General features: G+C 26.7%; 2 protein-coding genes and 2 long non-coding RNA genes across 10 annotated transcripts; 2 read left to right on the forward strand and 2 right to left on the reverse strand.

The window, feature by feature from the left end:
• Positions 1–658: 658 nt before the first annotated feature.
• Positions 659–6,801, reverse strand: LOC111205544. The gene is made up of 3 exons (XR_007339304.1): positions 4,662–6,801; positions 995–4,576; positions 659–907 (listed from the first exon to the last, which is right to left on the reverse strand). It is a non-coding gene; the product is annotated as an uncharacterized LOC111205544 (long non-coding RNA).
• Positions 6,802–10,533: 3,732 nt separating this feature from the next.
• LOC106368695 (wax ester synthase/diacylglycerol acyltransferase 3) lies at positions 10,534–15,192 on the forward strand. Of its 4 annotated transcripts, none has more exons than XM_048778760.1 (8): positions 10,534–10,782; positions 10,933–11,520; positions 11,883–11,949; positions 12,362–12,459; positions 12,536–12,745; positions 12,822–12,959; positions 14,653–14,734; positions 14,813–15,192. In XM_048778760.1, the coding sequence occupies exons 1-8, from the start codon at positions 10,573–10,575 to the stop codon at positions 15,049–15,051; spliced, it is 1,632 nt and encodes a 543-aa protein (XP_048634717.1). In that variant the 5' UTR covers positions 10,534–10,572; the 3' UTR covers positions 15,052–15,192. The 4 variants fall into 4 exon arrangements, with proteins under 4 accessions (XP_048634717.1, XP_048634718.1, XP_013664165.1 ...); XM_048778761.1 differs by having other exon boundaries at positions 12,365–12,459; XM_013808711.3 differs by lacking the exons at positions 14,653–14,734; positions 14,813–15,192 and adding an exon at positions 13,092–13,472.
• On the forward strand, positions 15,048–19,300 carry LOC106368696 (protein FAR1-RELATED SEQUENCE 5-like). 4 transcript variants are annotated; one of them, XM_048778763.1, is made up of 4 exons: positions 15,048–15,065; positions 18,384–18,430; positions 18,537–18,883; positions 18,950–19,300. In XM_048778763.1, coding segments are annotated over exons 2-4 (585 nt in total). In that variant the 5' UTR covers positions 15,048–15,065; positions 18,384–18,429; the 3' UTR covers positions 19,187–19,300. The 4 variants fall into 4 exon arrangements, with proteins under 4 accessions (XP_048634720.1, XP_013664169.1, XP_022572525.1 ...); XM_013808715.3 differs by lacking the exon at positions 15,048–15,065 and having other exon boundaries at positions 18,194–18,430; XM_048778762.1 differs by lacking the exon at positions 15,048–15,065 and having other exon boundaries at positions 18,343–18,430; positions 18,508–18,883.
• Positions 15,165–16,976, reverse strand: LOC125608369. Its single transcript, XR_007339305.1, has 2 exons — positions 15,520–16,976; positions 15,165–15,416 (listed from the first exon to the last, which is right to left on the reverse strand). It is a non-coding gene; the product is annotated as an uncharacterized LOC125608369 (long non-coding RNA).
• Positions 19,301–19,305: the final 5 nt, after the last annotated feature.

Raw genomic sequence — 19,305 nt, forward strand, 5'->3', positions numbered from 1 at the left:
CTTTTACAAAAACATTTTTTATTTAAATAAAATTTTGAAATTAATTTTTTTTGTATTTTATATGGTATATATTTTATATGTTAATTTAAACAAAACATATATATATATATATATATCTTTTATGCTTAATATTTATTAAGTGAGACTTCTTACTTATATGATTTGTAATCATTTGTATCTTATCATAACAAAAAATTTAAACCACGAATCACAAAAAATTTAAATGTGAGATTTTTAACAGTTTTAGTAATTTATGGTCGTTTAAAAAAATAAAAATATAACATATACAGAAAAATCTAAATTTTATCATATGGTTAATGTAGTTGTTTAATTTATTTTATTAATTTAAAATTAAATAAATATGGTAGAGAATAAACTAATTTTTTAATTTTTTTATTATTCAAAATCATTAATTTTCATATATATACTTTAGATACATTAAGAAATTCTGTAGCTTGTATTTAAGGAAAGAATGAAAGTCATTAATAATGAATTTATGGTTAGTTTAATAAAAAACTTATTATATATTTAGATGGACCAATATATTTTTCTAAGAATTCTAAAATTCATTGTGGCGATGACACATGGCTACCTCAAATGTTCTAATGTTTCTCTTTTAATATATAGGAGATATTACTCAAATTTAAGCAAACTAATATCAATCTGGTAAATATTTTTATTTTATTCTAGATCTTCTGTTATATAATTTTTAAAACATATGATAAGATGACTTCATCTTGGACACATACTTAAAAAACACAACAACATCTTCCATGAGTATCACAATATCCGGACCTTTTGTGATCTCTCCTACAACCGCCGTCGCACATTTCTTCCCCATGGGGATATCGCCAATTACACGGTGACAAGACGGTGAAGCAAATGTCCGTATTTAATTCTCCATAACCTATTTATATGAATATAAATCATTAAATCAATATGTATATTAATTAATCAAAATATTCAAAATTGAGGTACAAATATAAACCATTACCAGGAGTAACAGCGCTCGTTATAGTACGACAATGAACAGAAAGTCCTAGGAAAAGAATAGTAAAAACAAATGTGATTAAAGTTTTCATTGTGATAGTCATTTTTTATCTCTAAATTTTTGGATTGTGTTTAAGATATTCTCTTTAACTTCTTACGATTTTTCTTCACACATTCTGATTATATATAAGAACACAGACATACAGTTTAAGAAGTATTTTCTTAGTCAAATATGAAAAGAAAAACTCTCTTTTTTTCATAAATATATATGGTCAAACAGAAAATACAGAAAATCTCTTATATATTATTTGAAAATCATCTTTTAAGTTGTAACATTAATTCCAATGCTTATATGTCAACATTACAATTATTTTCACAGTTCATATTAAAAATACTTAAGTTACTAGAATATTACAAAACTGTTATTGAATATAATAAAGTGAACCATTTATTAATTAAATATTCAAAAAATATACTTCCTTATTCTTTTAAATAAAGCTATGGTGATGACAATTAATGCTGCTAAATAATAAAGATTTGATAACAATTTGTATATTCTCTGTCATTTTGTTTAATTTATATTATTAAAAAAACAATGATTATTTAATTAAAAATTGGGGTTTTTTTTGAATTTTTAAAACGATTATAAATTACTGAAAATATTAAAAATTCCACATTAATTTTTTAACAATATATTAAAATTTTGAAAAACATAAATAATCATAACATATATAAATAGAAAATCTCACTTAATAGATATTAGATATTTCTTATCTTTAGTCCATAAATATACAAAAAGATCTAGATTTTTATTAATATTTAAAATATCTCATTCCGCCCGAGCGCAGGTTATTGCTTATTAGATTTGAACTTTGAACAGTTATGTGATACTGATGTAGCAGAAGCTACAATAACACAATGATCTTATTTAGTCTAAGAATACCTAAGATCAATGTCTTCTTAACTTCGTTGAGAACACCAATGTTTTAGCCGAAAACAAGGAATAAAGAAATTTTTTTAACTTTTGTTAATCAAATCATAAACTTAATACAACTCTAAGCCTGTTTATGTGAAAACCAAATAACCTATAAACTATTAAAAATAATTAAAATAATTCTAACTAATTAATATCAATACCAAAACAAATAATAAACTAGATAATTATGATATTTGGAGTATAGCCAAATTAACATCTATCTGCATCAGATACCAATTTGGTAAACATAAGCACAGTCCAAGAATTGACTAAAGGACTGCCAAAAATATTATAATAGATAATTAAAATTTTATTGTGAAGATTTAAACGGTTATACCAAACAACAACAAAAAAATACAAGAGACAGTAGAGCATTTCCACTATGTTCTCATTAAAATAATCTCATGCCACAAAACTCTAAGTGGATTAATAAGATCTTATCTAGGTGTAAGGTGTCAACAATATCTCAAATTTGGAAAAATTTCAGTTTTACCAAAAATTTGATACTATTTTCAAATTTGACTTAAATGATAATTATTTTCATAAATACATTAAATTTGTGAAGAAAAAACTAAAGTAACTCCTCTAAATCATTAATAAAAGTTAAAAAATAATTTATAAAACATTAATACACAATCCCACCACTAAATACTAAACCTTTAAAAATAATAGAGTGTATTTTTGAAAAATAGTATTCAACTATTGGTATTTTAAGCAATTTCTCCTAAATATAGAGGTATATATAGTCATGTCCTTTTATACCAATGTATTGTTATAGAAAAAGTATATGCAATCTTTTATAAAACTAACAAATAGATGTTTCAGAGCTCTCTTCTTAGGACAAATCATATGCAGTTAGGGCAGATCTTCTTCGTAGCCAGGCTAAAAGTTTTAAGAGCATAGTAGCAGTGGTAGATGCAAGTAACCACGCAGGTCTTAGGAAGCACTGGAAGACTTGTGTTCCTCAAGAAGTCAAAGATTTGTCTGAGCATATGGTACAGGATTTTGATAACGAAGAGAGCAGTAATGACTCAAAGTTAAAACGTCTGTTATCTAATAAACTAGTAGTAGCGGTTGGTGCTTCATCACTGTCCAAGGCCATCTCTGCTTCTCCTTTCTTCAAGATTATAACTTTCAAAGTCCCAGCTTCACTGAACCTCTTCTTGACACATACCCACAACGCAATGGCATATGCATTACCAAAGTGGCGTATCCCTCAAAAGTGATGGCTCCTGTCAGAGCCGGGGCCGAGGGAAGGAAAGTGAAACATTTGAATGGGGCTCCCATTTTGTGGGGCCCCTAATTTTTTAAAAATCATTATATATGTATATAGGTAATTATAGTTATAAGTGTTAAATATATAATAAATCAAAGTAAAAACAGTTTATAAGAATTTCTCCAAAAAAAACAGTTTATAAGAATAATAATAATATATCAAGCAGATTTTAGGTTATATAATTTATATATGAATAAATTTTATAATAAACTACTAATATAAGGAAAATATTATTTTTTGGTTACTAAAATTCTTCTTTGATTTTTCTATAATGGGAATGAAAGCCAAGTTTGATTAAAAAAAAATGTTATAATATTTTATATATATATATATATTTTTCAAATAGGGTCCCAAAATTTCAAGACCAGCTCTTGCTCCTGTTTTGCTAGCTCTGGAGAAAAATCAACTTCTTTGGTGAAAGCTTCTTTGTCAGCTTAGAAGATCAGAGCAGTGACGCATAGTATTATAGCTTCAGCTGAGAATACTAGCTTCTCTGCCATGAGAGCTGCACAGCCTGCACTCTATGAGATAATGAGGTAAAGAAGAGCAAAACCAATCGGTGCCTTGCCATTGGCAACGTTTGGAGCCAGTCTTTCAACTTGTGCAGTACTGCTTCTCTATGGAGATGGGATAGAATGTGCTGCTGTGTCTCTTCCTTCAGCTCCTTCCATTGCAAAATTAGGTCGAGGGATTCAAAACTTGCGTGAGGCGTCTCTGGAAGTGAGGAGTAGAGAAAGCAACAGGATACAGAATGCAATCGAGGCTCTTAGGCAAAAGCTGAAGAAGTTCAGACTTCAATGAAGAACAGAGTTTTGACTTTCATTAAAATATTTTCTTTTAGCTACTGTATGTATATATTTACATGTTCTCTCTTTTGTGGATGCATGTTTCTTGTTGGACTACACTGGTTAGGTTTAAGCATATATATAATCTCTTGATGGTGACAAAAAACATAAAGTGTTGGTTTCATTAGGAAAGATTGAATATCTTTGTATTTACAATGTACTCAAAATCTTATGATTCTCATATAGTTTTAATTTTCTTCATTTACAATAAATATTACTCAAGTTTAAGCAAACTAACTTCAATCTGGTAAATATTGTTTATTTTATTCTAGATCTTCTGTTATAGATATTTAAAAACTTATGATAAGATGATTTCATCTTGGACACGTACTTAAAAAACACAACAACATTGAGAATGAGCATTACAATGTCCGGATTTGTTTTTATCTCTCCTACAATAGTCATTGCACATTGCTTCCCCATCGGGATGTCGCCAATTACACGGTGACAAGACGGTGAAGCAAATCTCTGACTTAATTTCTCCATAACCTATTTATATGAATACAAAGCATTAAATCAATATATATATATAGATATTAATTAAAATATTCAAAATTGGGGTTTAAATATAAACCATTATCTGGAGTAAGAGCGCTAGCTATAGAACGACAATGAAAAGAAGATTCGAGAAAAAGGATAGTAAAAACCAATGTGATTAAAGTCTTCCTTGTAGTAGCCATTTTTATTTTATCTCTAAATTTTTGGATTGTTTTTCAGTTATTCTCTTTTGCTTCTTATGATTTTTCTTCACACATTCTGATTACATATAAGAACACAAACATACAAATAAGTATTTTCTTTGTCAAATATAACAAAAAAAAATTCTTTTAGTTTTAAAAGTATATTTAGTCAACAACAAATACAGAAAATCTCTTATATATTAATTGAGAATTATCTTTTAAGTTATAACATTGATTACAATGCTTATTTGTCAACATTACAATTTTTTTTCAATCTGATGTTCTCAACTGCAAAATATATAGTAAAGTGGAACATTCTTAATTATCTTTTATATATTAATTGAGAATCATCTTTTAAGTTGTAAAATTGATTACAATGTGTATATGTTAACATTATAATTCTTTTCAACTGATGCTCTTAACTGTCATAATATAGAATAAAGTGGACTACTCATTACTCAAATGTTACAAGAAAATCTACTTCATCTTTTCTTAAATAAAAGTCACATAACTATCTAATGTGATTTTCAATAAATATGAGAATTAATGATAAAAAGAATGATTTGTTAACAATTTGTATATCTTCAATCAATTTTTTAATTTATATTATTAAATAAATTAAACAATTATATTAATTATATAATAAAATTAGTTTTTTTGTATATGTGTATTTTAAATTTTAATGATTATAAATTACTAAAATATTAAAGGCTCCACATTAAAATTATTGTGATCAATAGTTTAAATTTTTTGTTACAAGAAGATACAAATAATCATCAAATTATATGAGTAAAAATCTCATTTAATAGATATCAAATATTTATTACATTGAGTCCATAAATATACGAAAATATATATTTTTTGTTAAATATTACCTAATGTTTAGGTTTGAACTTTGAACAAAACAATTTTGTAAACATAAGCAATTCAAGAATTGACCAAAGAACTGCGAAAAAAATATCAAAATAATTAACTAATTTTAATGTGAAGACTTAGACAGTTAGACCGAACAACAACAAAAATTACAAGAGACACTAGAGCATTTCCATTGCGTTCTCATTAGAATAATCTCATATCCCAAAACTCTGTGCATTAATAAGATCTTATCTAGGTGTAAGTGCATTAACAAGATCTCAAGTATAACTATATCGTCATATCTTACTTTTATATCAATGCATAAGTACATGAAATCTTTTTTTTTATATAAATCTCGTAACAAATAGATGTTTATGTTTTTGTTTCTGTTTCTTTTTGAACAAAGTACTCAACATCCATTTTGTAAGTTAAGCTTTCACAATAAAACAGTGCAAATATAGCACATTTTTCTAAATGTAATGCATATAGCACATGAAAGCATTATGGAATCACTTCTTATATCTTGTTTATTTTATACAAGATATGAGCTCATTGCGTTGCAATGGATTTTGTTTGATGTTTTAATTTAATCAAAATCATAAAATAATAAATCATTTTATTATAGTTTTATGATTGTTTTTTGCATATGTTTTTGAGATTTAATTTATAATTAAATCTCGTTTTCACATATAAGTTCAAGTTAATATTTGTATTTTATGATCATGGTGTATAGATGAATTGTTGTAAACTTTGTACATAGGATTAGAGAAAATATTATACCTAAACGTTAAATTGATCACAACATGAAATAAGAAATTGAATGAAAATTAAAAAGAAATAAAAGTCAAATACACCAATGGAGTCAATGACAACATTATATTTGTTTGTACTAATTTAATATTTTATTAAATAAGTTTTCAAAGTTTTATTTTGCTAGGATTTTTTTAAAAATGAAAACATTCTATTTTATAAATCTCTTTTTTATTTAAAAAAAAAATGATACTATTTTACATTTTTTAAAAGATTTTAGAAAAGAAAAATTGTTGTCATGTAACCTATTACGATTATCTTCTATTTAGAATTTCAGAAACAAAATTGCTATCAAATAATTATTTTTTGTTATTAATATATAATTTTAAAATTACTATTTTTAGAATTCGAATTAATACTAATTTTACACTTTTTGTTAATTAAATAATTTTTAGTATCATGTTCATCATCAAATACTCTCTTAAAAATATTATCAAATAAATGTTTACAATTCTCTTTTGGTTAGGACTTAAAAATATGATAAAAAATTCTTTTGTCTTGGATTTTTTTATAAAAAATAAAAAAAACTATCAAATATTCTTTTACAGTTTTTTAGCATATTAGAAAAGGGAATTAATATTATATAATCTTTTACAATTATATTTTGTCTAGGATTTAGAAAAATAGAATTTCTATAAAATAATTATTTTCATTTAATATTTTTTTTTGTCATCAACGTAAAACAACAGACTCATATTGACTTTGTTAATATTAGTTTTTTTAAAAGTTGCCATTTTCAATATTCGTTTTTTCAATATCATTAATATTTTAACAATTTTCTTGCTAATTAAATAATTGCTACTATCATGTTTATCAGTAATATTTATATATTCCGTCTTATACATACAAACACATGTCACAATATTTAATCTTTTGAAATTATTTTTTTACTAGGATTTTAAAAAGGGAAAATTACTATTAAACAATATTTATAACTATTTTTCAATAAAATTCATTTTTCTTAATATCTTAATATATATTTTTAATTATGAGATAAATTAACACATGTCACAATCTTAAATATATAATTTACATGTATCGTGATCATGTTAATTAGCAATTATGAGATAGATTAACACATGTCACAATCTTAAATATATAATTGACATGTGTCGCGATCATGTTAATTAACAATTTTGAAGAACCAAGTTTTATATAATAAGATTTTAATATTACTATCTTGTATTTGGATCTAATTTAAAATTTCTTCATTTAAAAAATAAATAGTACTAAAACTAAAACAACCTGATAAAGTTTATTTATTTCATAAAAAATATTAATACTATTTCGATCAAATATCAGTATACTGAACTCAGCGCATACTTATCTTTTTCACAACAACCTTTAAATTTAGCACACAGTCCAAAATAATAACCCCATTTCCTACAAAACTCACGACAACCTACTAACCCTGCATCTTTACACAGCTCTGAGAGGTTGAAGCATATTAGCCGCTTTATTTCAAAACCTATTTATATGAATAAAAATTACTAAATAAATAAATAATCATATATATATATATTAATCAAAAAGGAAAACAATGTTCCCATCATATGGGATATGAAAATATACCGATATCAGCAGTATTAAAAGTATATTCATCTGTTTACTCCAAAAATAAAGTGAGAAATAAAGTATGAACAGCAAATAAAAGATGATTCCATAAATAGAATGTTTTTTTATTTTTTATTCATATTTTATTTCTCACTCCATTTCTAGAGTAAATTATAGAATATATATGGAAATGCCCTTAGCGGTAGCTATAGTATAACAATAGACAGAATATGCAATGAAGAAAGTAATCAAAACAAATATGATTAAATTCCTTCTTGTGATATCTATAAAACAAATATGCAATGAAGAAAGAAATGTAAGATGTTTAGAAGAAAATTTATGTTCCAATATATAAGATGTTTTCATATTTTATGTAGTTTTAACTTTATCAAAATATATGTAACCAATTAAATTTACTAGTTGTATTTTGTAATTGGTTGAATGGTTTTAATTTATAATTTTAATAATACTTTTTAGATAAAAAGTAATTTTCTTAATAAACATGTCTTATCTAAAATATCTTATATTGACTATGGACCAAAATTTATGAAGGCTCGATTTTGTGTGGTCGATGTGACTATTTTGGTTTAGTTTCGGTTCGGTTGTTTAGTTTCAGGTTTTTTTCCCACGCCTAGAAAAGACAAATATACCTCAGAACAATATATTTTTGTTACCACGAGATATGATAATTTATCTCAAGTATTTCGTATCTATAAGCAGGGGGCGTGGCCAAGAAGCGTACATCGAAACTCATTGCCCACGGATACAGAAAAACGGTTTCAACATCAGAAGAAAAAACTGCAAAATCCAATCCAATCCAATTTATCGTAATCGATTAGTTAACATGTTGGTTAACCGTATTTTGAAACACGAATAGTACGATCTTGGACTGGCCCCCTTCGCATGACCTACGAAGGCTACTTGAGCTCATTCTCACATTTCTACCCAATGTTAAATGCAAAGGCGCATAATAAATCGATAAAAAAAAACAGATTCTTGAACCCCCTTTAACGCTCAGACTATAGTTTCTTCTTAAGAGATTACAGAACTAAGTGTCAGTCTTTCATTGATAAATTCTTTTAAAAATTTTAAATTTTAATTACATAAATATTTTTTCCTTAAATATTGATACTTGCATAGGTACTCAGTTAAAGAAACTCACTACTAATAATGATGTTCTAATAACTTTTAGTTCAGACACTTATTGTGGACACATTTTCGTATTTTAAATAATTGACTGTGGACCAAAATTTATGAAGGTTCAATTTTGTGTGGTTGATGTGAAATGTACCATAAATACTTCGTTATTATTTAAACAGTTTGGTGCCTCTATCGATTTGGGACCAGTGAACCATTAATATCATAATCAATCTCTTGAAATTGTTGCATATTTCTCATGAGTTATAAATACTTTGTTATTGATGACTTACTTACTCATGCTGAATGAGCAAAAAGAGGAGAATACTTCATCAGTTTCTGTTTATTTGATGTTTTTAAAAGTTGTTGCAAATAAATGATACTCTTGCTATTTTAAATAATACTAGATTTCCACCTGCACGGTTGTGCGGATATATATTTTCACATATATATATATATATATTAATGGTGTTTAACGTCTGTGATCAATTACATAATACAAAAAAAAATTGATAAATTTTTTATCAAAAAGTGAAATTAAATTGGGAAAATTACATGTTTACCACTTTCATGGTACCACTTTTCTTTTTTACCACCACTAATGAGACATTTTCAAAAATACATTCTTCATTAAGTGGCAAAAGACTCTTCTGCCCTTGTTATTTATATATATAATAAATCATTATTTAAATAAATAAAAATAAAAAAATAAAAAAATAAAATTTATGTTTTCGAATTATAATTTTTCAAATTCGAACTTTTTTATAAAATTTTTTTTTGAATTTTTGTTTTTTGAAATTTTTTATTTTTTTCAAATTTCTTTTTTAAAAACGAAAATTATGTTTGAAACTATTTTTTAAAATTTTTTATATATTTTTTTAAGTATTTATATATTTATTAGAATCATAAATTTCACATTCCAAAAACCCTACCTCATCCCTCAACTCTAAACCCTAAGTCTAGATTAGTTAGCCCTAAGAGTATAATTGTATTTTACCCATTAAAAATGGGGAAAGTGAGGATAAAAGTGGTTAGTGTAAACATGAAAAATGGTACTAGGAATGTGGTATTTGTGGCAATTTTCCAATTAAATAGTATTTACAAAATTTATAAATACAAAAAGGAAACTAATGACTTTGGGATTAAAAATCTATAATTTTTAAACAAATTGCATAAAATTTTGAATAGCTTTTTAGTAAATAAAAAATTTATAATTATAATATTTCAAAATTATTAAAATATTTTAATATTTCTATTATTATATTATTTGAATATATTTACTTTAATGATGATGTATGAATATTCTCATATTTTAAAATGTTTACCAATGTGTTGTGCCAACCAACCCTATTTAATAAAAAGAAATAAAATTTTAAAAGAAATAGTGATATTAAAGTGAAGTGTGGCTATATATAGACAAGGTTACAACCAAAGAATGAAAGAATTAGTATGAAGAAAGGAAAATACATGGCGAGTGAGGAGGAGGAGGAAAGAGGAACCGAGGAACCACTTAGTCCAGTTTCCCGGCTACTCAGTTCACCTGAACTATGTGCCGTCATTGTGGTAACACTAGGGTTGAAAACTAGATGCAACATATCCTCAGTTGTTGCAGGCATCAAGGAGTCATTGATTAAGCTCCCTCGCTTCTCTTGTAAACTGGTAATCATATATATATACCTACATACATCTTGTTATAGACAATAGGTAAAAATGGAATTTTCATTTACTAACGATGTGATTATAGATATAAACTAAAAAAATGAAAATATCGTATGTCATGTTCTTTGATCTTATATTATTCCATTTCAGGACATGGATAGTAAAAATAAAAAGAAAGGAGAACCAGTTTGGGTTCCCGTCAGAATTCAAGTAGAAAGTCATGTAATTGTTCCAGATCTAGATCATGTCAACCTAGAAAATCCTGAGGATTTCATAGAAGATTATTGTTCTACCATAGCCAATACTTCAATGGACATGTCCATACCACCATGGGAGTTTCACGTGTTAAACCTAAAGACTTCAAATGCAGAATCTGTGGGTATAGTAAAATTTCATCATTCTTTGGGGGATGGAATGTCTCTTATGTCACTTTTACTCGCTTGTTCGCGAAAAACATCAGACCCCAACGCACTTCCTACTATTGCTGCTACAACAAAAAAACATCAAAAATCTAATGATAAGGGTTGGTGGTTTATTGGTAGCGGATTTTGGTATATGATAAGATTCATCTTCATCAATTTTGTTGAAGTGTTTAAATTTGTGCTTACATTATGTTTCCTACGAGACACCAAAAGTGATCTTTCGAGTGAATTCATGGATGGAATTCAACCTAAGAAAGTTATCCATCGGATAATAAACTTTGATGATGTCAAGTTGGTGAAGAACATAATGCAAATGGTACACTATATACTTCATAGTACTTCTTGTCATTTTCTTAATACTCCCTCTGTTTTTTTATGTAGGTAGTTTTAGGTGAATGCACAATTATTAAGAAAGATATTAATTTCTCCAAAAATAGCATTTGATATATAAATTAGGTGTAGTTAAACTAATCATAAATAAGTATATATATTATTTGATTGGTCACACTATACCCAATAAAATAAAAGTTACTTAAAATTATGAAAACTACTTATATTTTGAAACAAACAAATTTTACTTAAACTACTTACAATAAAAAAACAGAGGGAGTATTAAACATCTATTGTTAGTTTCATTTTTGTTACAATAACAAATGTAAAATTCATGCTTTTTTGTAGAAGGTAAATGATGTTCTTCTTGGAATGACACAAGCAGGTCTCTCAAGATATTTGAGTAGAAAATATGGTAAACTTTAGTTCTTCCTCTTTTCTTTAAATCAAATTTACTTTTTCTAATAATATTATTACCATATGTAACAGTAGTCCCATTTTTCTGTTTTTCTTTTGAGAATTAATTATAGCATTTTAACCAATCATTGATAAATACAGTTTAAATAGTTCTTTGATATTAAAAACACTTCATGTCAATGTTTATCATAAATATTTATTAATTTCAGATATTTGAAACTCTCAGTTTTTTGAGCCAAAATTTCAATATTTTAAAATTTATTCGCTATTTTAAAAGAAAATATATTGATTTAGAGAGAAAAAAAATGAATACTGAAAACATTATATTTGGCTACTAAAAAGTTTTTTGATTATATTCTGCGTGCGTGTGCGTGTGGTCTGAAGGTAGATATGATATTTGATATCTTTAGCAGATGAAGATACTACGACCGAGAAGAAAAAAGTCTTAGACAGAATTCATCTTCGTGGTACTGTAGCTGTAAACTTAAGACCATATACAAAAATCCAGGTGAAAAAACATTAGTATAAGTTAGAAAGGAATATTATTATACAACTAACTAAAATGTAAGACTATACAAATGTAGGATCTGGACAATGTGATGACGAAAGGTGCAAAGTGTACATGGGGAAACTTTGTAGGTCTCGTTATATTTCCTCTGTGGATAAGATCAGAAGATGATCCGTTAGAATATGTCCGACAAGCCAAAGCTACTATGGATAAGAAAAAACTTTCTTTAGAAGCATTTAACTTTTACGGAGTCATCAAACTCAATATGAAGTTTTTTGGAGAAAAGGTGAAGTATATATGATTGTATAACTATTTTACTCATATATAAATAATTGTTTGATTATAAGATACATATATAACAGGTAGTACAAGCTATTTCAAAGAGGTTATTCGATCATACAACATTGACATATTCAAATATGATGGGTCCAGATGAAGAAATAAGTATATTTGACCAACCAATATCTTACCTCGCAGCAAGTGCATTAACAGGATCTCAAGTAAGTATAGCTATACTATATAATCATGCCCTACTTTTATATCACTTTGTTGTTACATAAACTATAAGAAACTTTTGATGAAACTATATAGTTAATAGATGTTTATGTGTTTGTTTTTTTTTATTGGACAAGGTTCTCAATATCCATTTTGTAAGTTATGTAAACAAGCTTACTATCAGTTTAGCGGTCGATGCAACTGTGATTCCAGATCCTCACCGACTATGTGATGATTTGGTAGAATCTCTCAACATCATCAAATCTACTGCTTTAGAGAAATTTAGGATCTCATAAAAGAAAAGCTTGAGATAAGTATCTTTTTTTTGAAAGAAAAAGCTTGAGATAAGTATCACTGATGTATTTGAGTCTATCTGTCAACTGTAAAAGTGAAGTTTTATGTTTGAAAAGAGGAAACTAAAATGTTATTATGATTCTCTTCATATTCTTAATTTCTTTTTGTACACTTCGAAATATTCCAAAGTGATTTATTAATTAATGTTTTGAAACGCTATCAAATAAAAACTTGATAAGTATGTAACAAGATAAACACATTTAAACAGTGGCAATTGTGGCAGATGTATTATATAGTGAGCCGAAAGTATGAAACCATTTTGATAAGGATGAAAAAAATCCAAGAACTGCCGAGAGAACTTCAAAAAGAATGTTGTAAATACAATTAGTGAAATTCTAATATTAAGACCTAGACGGAAGATCAAATAGTGATGTAAGAAAAAAATTGTGATTATAAAATTTGATTCCATCTAGAAAGTTAATCTGCAAACCCAACACATGGTTAAGATAGACTAATCCATTTTTAAAGCTTTTTAAATAAGTACTAAGCTTAAGACACATATTGGAAATTGTGTAATGACTATTCCATATGTTTCAAAATGATTTACTATATTTAAAAAAATAACACAATAAAAAATTAAAAATATTTTAAATTTGGATTATAAATATATTATTTTGTGATAATGTGTTTTCATCATTTTAAACTATTAAAATTTAATAAATACAATTATTTTTTAAAAATTACAGTTTATCATTACTATCTAATAAAATGTATGGAATATATAAATAAATGTATTTCTAAAAATAATTTCCCCAAAAACATGTATGATACAGTAGAGTATTAATTTGCTAAATTTTTGGATATTTTTTTTTACTGAACCTACCTGAATAACTAAGAATTCAAATGATTAAGGGGGTGTTAGTGGAAGTAAGATTAATATAGAGTTTGTTGATTTTAAAAATTGAGAGATTTGTTAAATTTGGAAAGAGTTGTAGAGAGTTTTGTATATTGTGAAATTCTATGAAAATACATTGATATAATGATTCTAAGAATCTAAGGTATATAAGTAGTATTCTCAAAATCTTGTGTTATGAGTTAAATGGTGAAGAATACAACTCCCAATAACACCAAATTTAATAGATTTAAAGAATCATTAAAATCTAGACTTTTTGAATAACAAAAGATTGTGTATAGAATTACTAAATCATGAAACCAATAACACTAGATTTTAATGAGAATGTGAGAATGTGTAAACCAATAACACTAGATTCTATAAATTCTAACAATCATCATAAATCTATATGCAGCACTCGTTTGAGATTTGTTTTTTTTTCTTTCACCCCTCAAATATTTGTTTCTCTCTCTTTAGCCCTAATTAATTCATTTTCTGTTATTCAAAACAAGCCCCAGTCAATTTCTAAAATATCAATTTATGCCACCTCTTTCTCTCTTCGCCGAAGATCCTTTCTGATCGTCAAAATTCTCAGTAAGCAAAAAAATTCTGGATTTTAATTTTCTCGACCAATTCAGCTTTACAGTAACGATCTCTCTGAATTGATGGCAGTGGAATTTGAATCCGAGGATGCGGCCAAGATGTTCTACGACGATTACTCTAGAAGTTTAGGGTTTGTGATGCGTGTAATGTCTTGTCGGAGATCCGAGAGAGATGGCAGAATCCTTGCCCGGAGATTCGGTTGTAATAAAGAAGGTCGATGTGTTAGTGTCCGTGGCAAGTCTGGTTCTGTCAGGAAACCAAGACAGAGCACGAGAGGAGGACTTGTAAGGCTATGTGATTCATGTTAAGTACGACCGGTCTGGTAACATACTAATTTCAAAATGTTATGATTCTTTTTGCCATATAGTTTTAATTTTCTACATTTAAAATGAATATTACCCAACTTTAAACAAACTTTCAATCTGGTAAATATTGTTTATTTTGTTCTAGATCTTCTGTTATAGATATTTAAAAACATATGCTAAGATGATTTCATCTTAGACATGTACTTAAAAAATACAACAACATTTTCTATTAACACAATGTCCGGGCTTGTTTTTACCTCTCATACACATTTGGTTACATAGTGCGTCCGGAGTGGAATATCGTCGCACTACCCAAGTACACGGTGACATGGAGCTGATGCAAATCTCTGACTTAATTTCTCCATAACCTATTATAGGAATTCAAATAATTAAATCAAAATGTATATTAATTAATCAAAATTTTCAACATTGAGTTTAAATATAAACCATTATCCGGAGTAACAGCGCTACCTGTAGTAAGACAATGAACAGAAGATACGATAAAAATGATGGTAAAAACAAATGTGATTAAAGTTTTTTTTGTGATAGCCATTTTTGATCTCTAAATATTTGGATTGTGTTTCAAATATTCTTTTTAACTTTTTATGATTTGTCTTCACACATTCTGATTATATATATAAAAACAAACATACATTTTGAGAAGTATTTAATTAATCAAATATAAAAATACTATTTATTTTTATTTTCAAAATTTTATTTAATCAACAGAAAATACAAATAATCTCTTATATATTAATTGAGAATCATCTTTTAAGTTATAACATTAATTACAATGCTTATGTGTCAAAGAGTGTAACACTCATTAGTCATCTCTTATATATTAGTAACTATATTTTAACACTCATTATGTTGTGAAAATCTAATGTTGTGTTAATAATGTTAAAATGTGTAGACCCGTTTAAGCTTATTACTCTTTATATCCATTTAATTTAAAATTGTCTAGTTAGTCATGTAATTATTTTATTAACTCATTTATACCCGTTTAGACTCATTTAAAGTATTTTAAATAAAATTTCCAAAATTATTTTAAATTTTTTTTGACGTTTATGTTAGGTAATTGTGGATTTTAAGCTTTATATAAATTTAATATGTTCAAATAAGTTTATGGTGTTTAAAAAAAGTTTGTTACAATTTTCTTACATTTCAGAATCACATGACGTATTTTTATTTTATTCAAATAACATATATTGATCATTTAATTTACAGTTGTTTCTATGATTTAAAAATAAAATAAAATGGAAGCTGTTATAATCATATGGTAATATTATTGAGTTCCATTTTACATTATTTCCTTTGTTATTATTGTTATGTAAGTTAAATCATGGCCAAATAATAAAATCTAAGCATTTGGTATATGATTCCACATTTGTCAAAAAGATATTAATGGCCGTCAGAGTTTTATAACTAATAGAAATAGTAACTAACGAAAATCAATAGAGATAAGAACATTTATAATATTAATCCTTTTTTCAGGTGGATGGTACATTAATTGTATGGTCCAGATTTGTTGGTATATTTGATATAAATATTAGGTACGTATTAGACTATTAGTAGGCGAAGGTAAGTAGTTTAGATGGTCATTTTATTTTCTTAATAACTAAAAAAAGAAATCAAAGTTGTTAACCATAAATTATTTCAAAATTAATTGCAGAATCCTAGTTGAGATTCTACTTTAATAGTATATAGATTGAGAAACATCTTTTGAGTTGTAACATTAAATACAATGCATATGTGTGATATAATGTTCTTAATTGTCACAATATATATATATATATAATAAAGTGGACCACTCATTAATTAAATGTTCAAAAAAAATCTACTTCATCTTTACTTAAATAAAAGTCATATATATAATCATTTAATGTGATTTTCAATAAATATGACAATTAATGATATTAAGTAATAAATATTTGATAACAATTTGTAAATTTTTTATCAATTTTTTAATTTATATTATTAAATAAATTAAATAATTACATTAATTATATAATAAAATTAGTTTTGTATATGTATATTTTGAATTTTAACGGTTAAAAATTACTAAATATTAAAAATTTCACAAGAAAATTATTGTGATCAATAGTTTTTATGAAATAAATAAACTTTATCAGATTGATCACAATAATTTTAATGTGTAACTTATAATAGTTTAGTAATTTTCGCATACTTATCTTTTACAAAGATATTTGTATTTAGCAACTATTCATACAGCCCTGAGAGGTTGAAGCATATTGGCCAAATTTATTCCAAAACCTATTTATATTAATAAAAAATATTTAAATCAATATATATACTAATTAACCAAAAAGGAAAAAATTGTTTCTATCGTTAAAAAGTGGGATATGTAATTATACTGATATCAAGAGTATTAGGCTATTAGCGGTAGATGTAATATAAAAATGGACAGAAGATACAATGAATAGAATAGTCAAAACAAATGTGATTACAGTTTTCATTATCCATCTTTAAGATCTACATATTCTGAAACTTCTTAAATTTTCTCTTTAAATTCTTATGATTTTTTTTTGCATAATATATCTGATTATATATATATATATACACTATATAATAGCACAAACATACATTTTAAAAAGGTGGAGTGTTTTCTTAGTCAAAGAATAAGAATATAATATTTCATTTGATCTCCGTATAAAAAATTATAACACTTTGACCGTCCATGGGCAATGGACCACCCATGCCCCGCTCTTTTGTATCACTGATGTATTTTTAGATTAACACATGATTTAGATAGAGTAATCCCTTTTTAAAGCTTTTAAAATATGTACAAAGCTTAAGAGACATATTGAAAATTGTGTAATAACTATTCCATATGTTTCAAAATGATTTACTATATTTTTTTAAAAATAAGACAATAAAAATTAAAAATATCTTAAATTTGGATTATAAATATATTATTTTGTGATAATGTGTTTTCATCATTTTAAACTATTAAAATTTTAATAAATACAATTTTTTTTTTAAATACGATTTATCATTATTGTCTAAAAAATGTATTGAAGATATAAATAAATGTATTTCTAAAAATAATTTCCCCAAAAACATGTATGATACAGTAGAGTATTAATTTGCTAAATTTTTGGGTGAATTTTTTTTACTGAACCTACCTGAATAACTAAGAATTCAAATGATTTAACATTATAAATTTTTGATCCATATGCAGCACTAACTCGTTTGAGATTTGTTTTGTTTTCCTTTCACCCCTCAAATATTTGTTTCTTTCTCTTCAGCCCCTAATTAATTTATTTTCTGTTATTCAAAACAAGCCCCACTCAATTTCTAAAATATCAATTTAGGTCACCTCTCTCTCTCGCCGAAGATCCTTTCTGATCGTCAAAATCCAGTAAGCAAAAAAATTCTCAGCTTTCATCAATTCGATTGCTTTCCCTCTCTGGGTTTCAATTTTCTCGACCAATTCAGCTTTACAGTAACGATTGATTCGATGGCAGTGGAGCCTCGTGAAGGCACTGAGTTTGAATCCGAGGAAGCGGCCAAGATGTTCTACGACGATTACTCTAGAAGTTTAGGGTTCGTGATGCGTGTGATGTCTTGTCGGAGATCCGAGAGAGACGGAAGAATCCTTGCCCGGAGATTCGGCTGTAATAAAGAAGGTCGATGTGTTAGTGTTCGTGGCAAGTCTGGTTCTGTCAGGAAACCAAGACAGAGCACGAGAGAAGGTTGTAAGGCCATGGTTCATGTCAAGTACGACCGGTCTGGTAAATGGGTCGTAACCAAGTTCGTTAAAGAACATAACCATCCGCTTGTCGTAGAACCACGACAGGCGCGTCAGAGTTTGGTGAGTTTGAGTTCAGTTAAAGTAGTTATGTACTTTTGTGTGTTGTTAAGCACAAAATGTGTGTAGGATGAGAAGGACAAGAGGATTCAAGAGTTGACGATAGAGCTGAGGAACAAGAAGCGGTTATGCGCAGCGTATAAGGAGCAGCTAGATGCGTTTGCGAAGATCGTTGAGGAATATAGTAATCGGATGTCGAAGAGAGTTGAGAGTGTGGTTGAGAATTTGAAGGAGTTTGAAGAAATAGAGTTCGAGCTGTTGCGTAGTAAACAAGATGCTATTTATAAGCCAGCTTTAAATGTGTGATGCTTTGTATATTCTAGATGTAATCTAGATGTTATTGAATCTTAGTTTATGGAATGTAATGTGAGAAACTGTGTAACTATATATGTTTAATGTAATATTACCATTTCTTAAAAATATTT

This window comes from Brassica napus, chromosome A4, assembly GCF_020379485.1.
Source record: "Brassica napus cultivar Da-Ae chromosome A4, Da-Ae, whole genome shotgun sequence".
NCBI lineage: Eukaryota > Viridiplantae > Streptophyta > Magnoliopsida > Brassicales > Brassicaceae > Brassica > Brassica napus.

What these genes read in the sequence shown, in the direction of transcription:
- LOC106368695 (XM_048778760.1), top strand. Translation starts at nt 10,573, where the DNA reads ATGAAGAAAGGAAAATACATGGCGAGTGAGGAGGAGGAGGAAAGAGGA. An exon ending in CTCGCTTCTCTTGTAAACTG is followed by an intron (nt 10,783 to 10,932) that starts GTAATCATATAT and finishes ATTCCATTTCAG; the next exon opens with GACATGGATAGTAAAAATAA. An exon ending in TCTGATCGTCAAAATTCTCA is followed by an intron (nt 14,735 to 14,812) that starts GTAAGCAAAAAA and finishes AATTGATGGCAG; the next exon opens with TGGAATTTGAATCCGAGGAT.
- LOC106368696 (XM_022716804.2), top strand. Translation starts at nt 18,530, where the DNA reads ATGGCAGTGGAGCCTCGTGAAGGCACTGAGTTTGAATCCGAGGAAGCG. An exon ending in GACAGGCGCGTCAGAGTTTG is followed by an intron (nt 18,884 to 18,949) that starts GTGAGTTTGAGT and finishes AAATGTGTGTAG; the next exon opens with GATGAGAAGGACAAGAGGAT.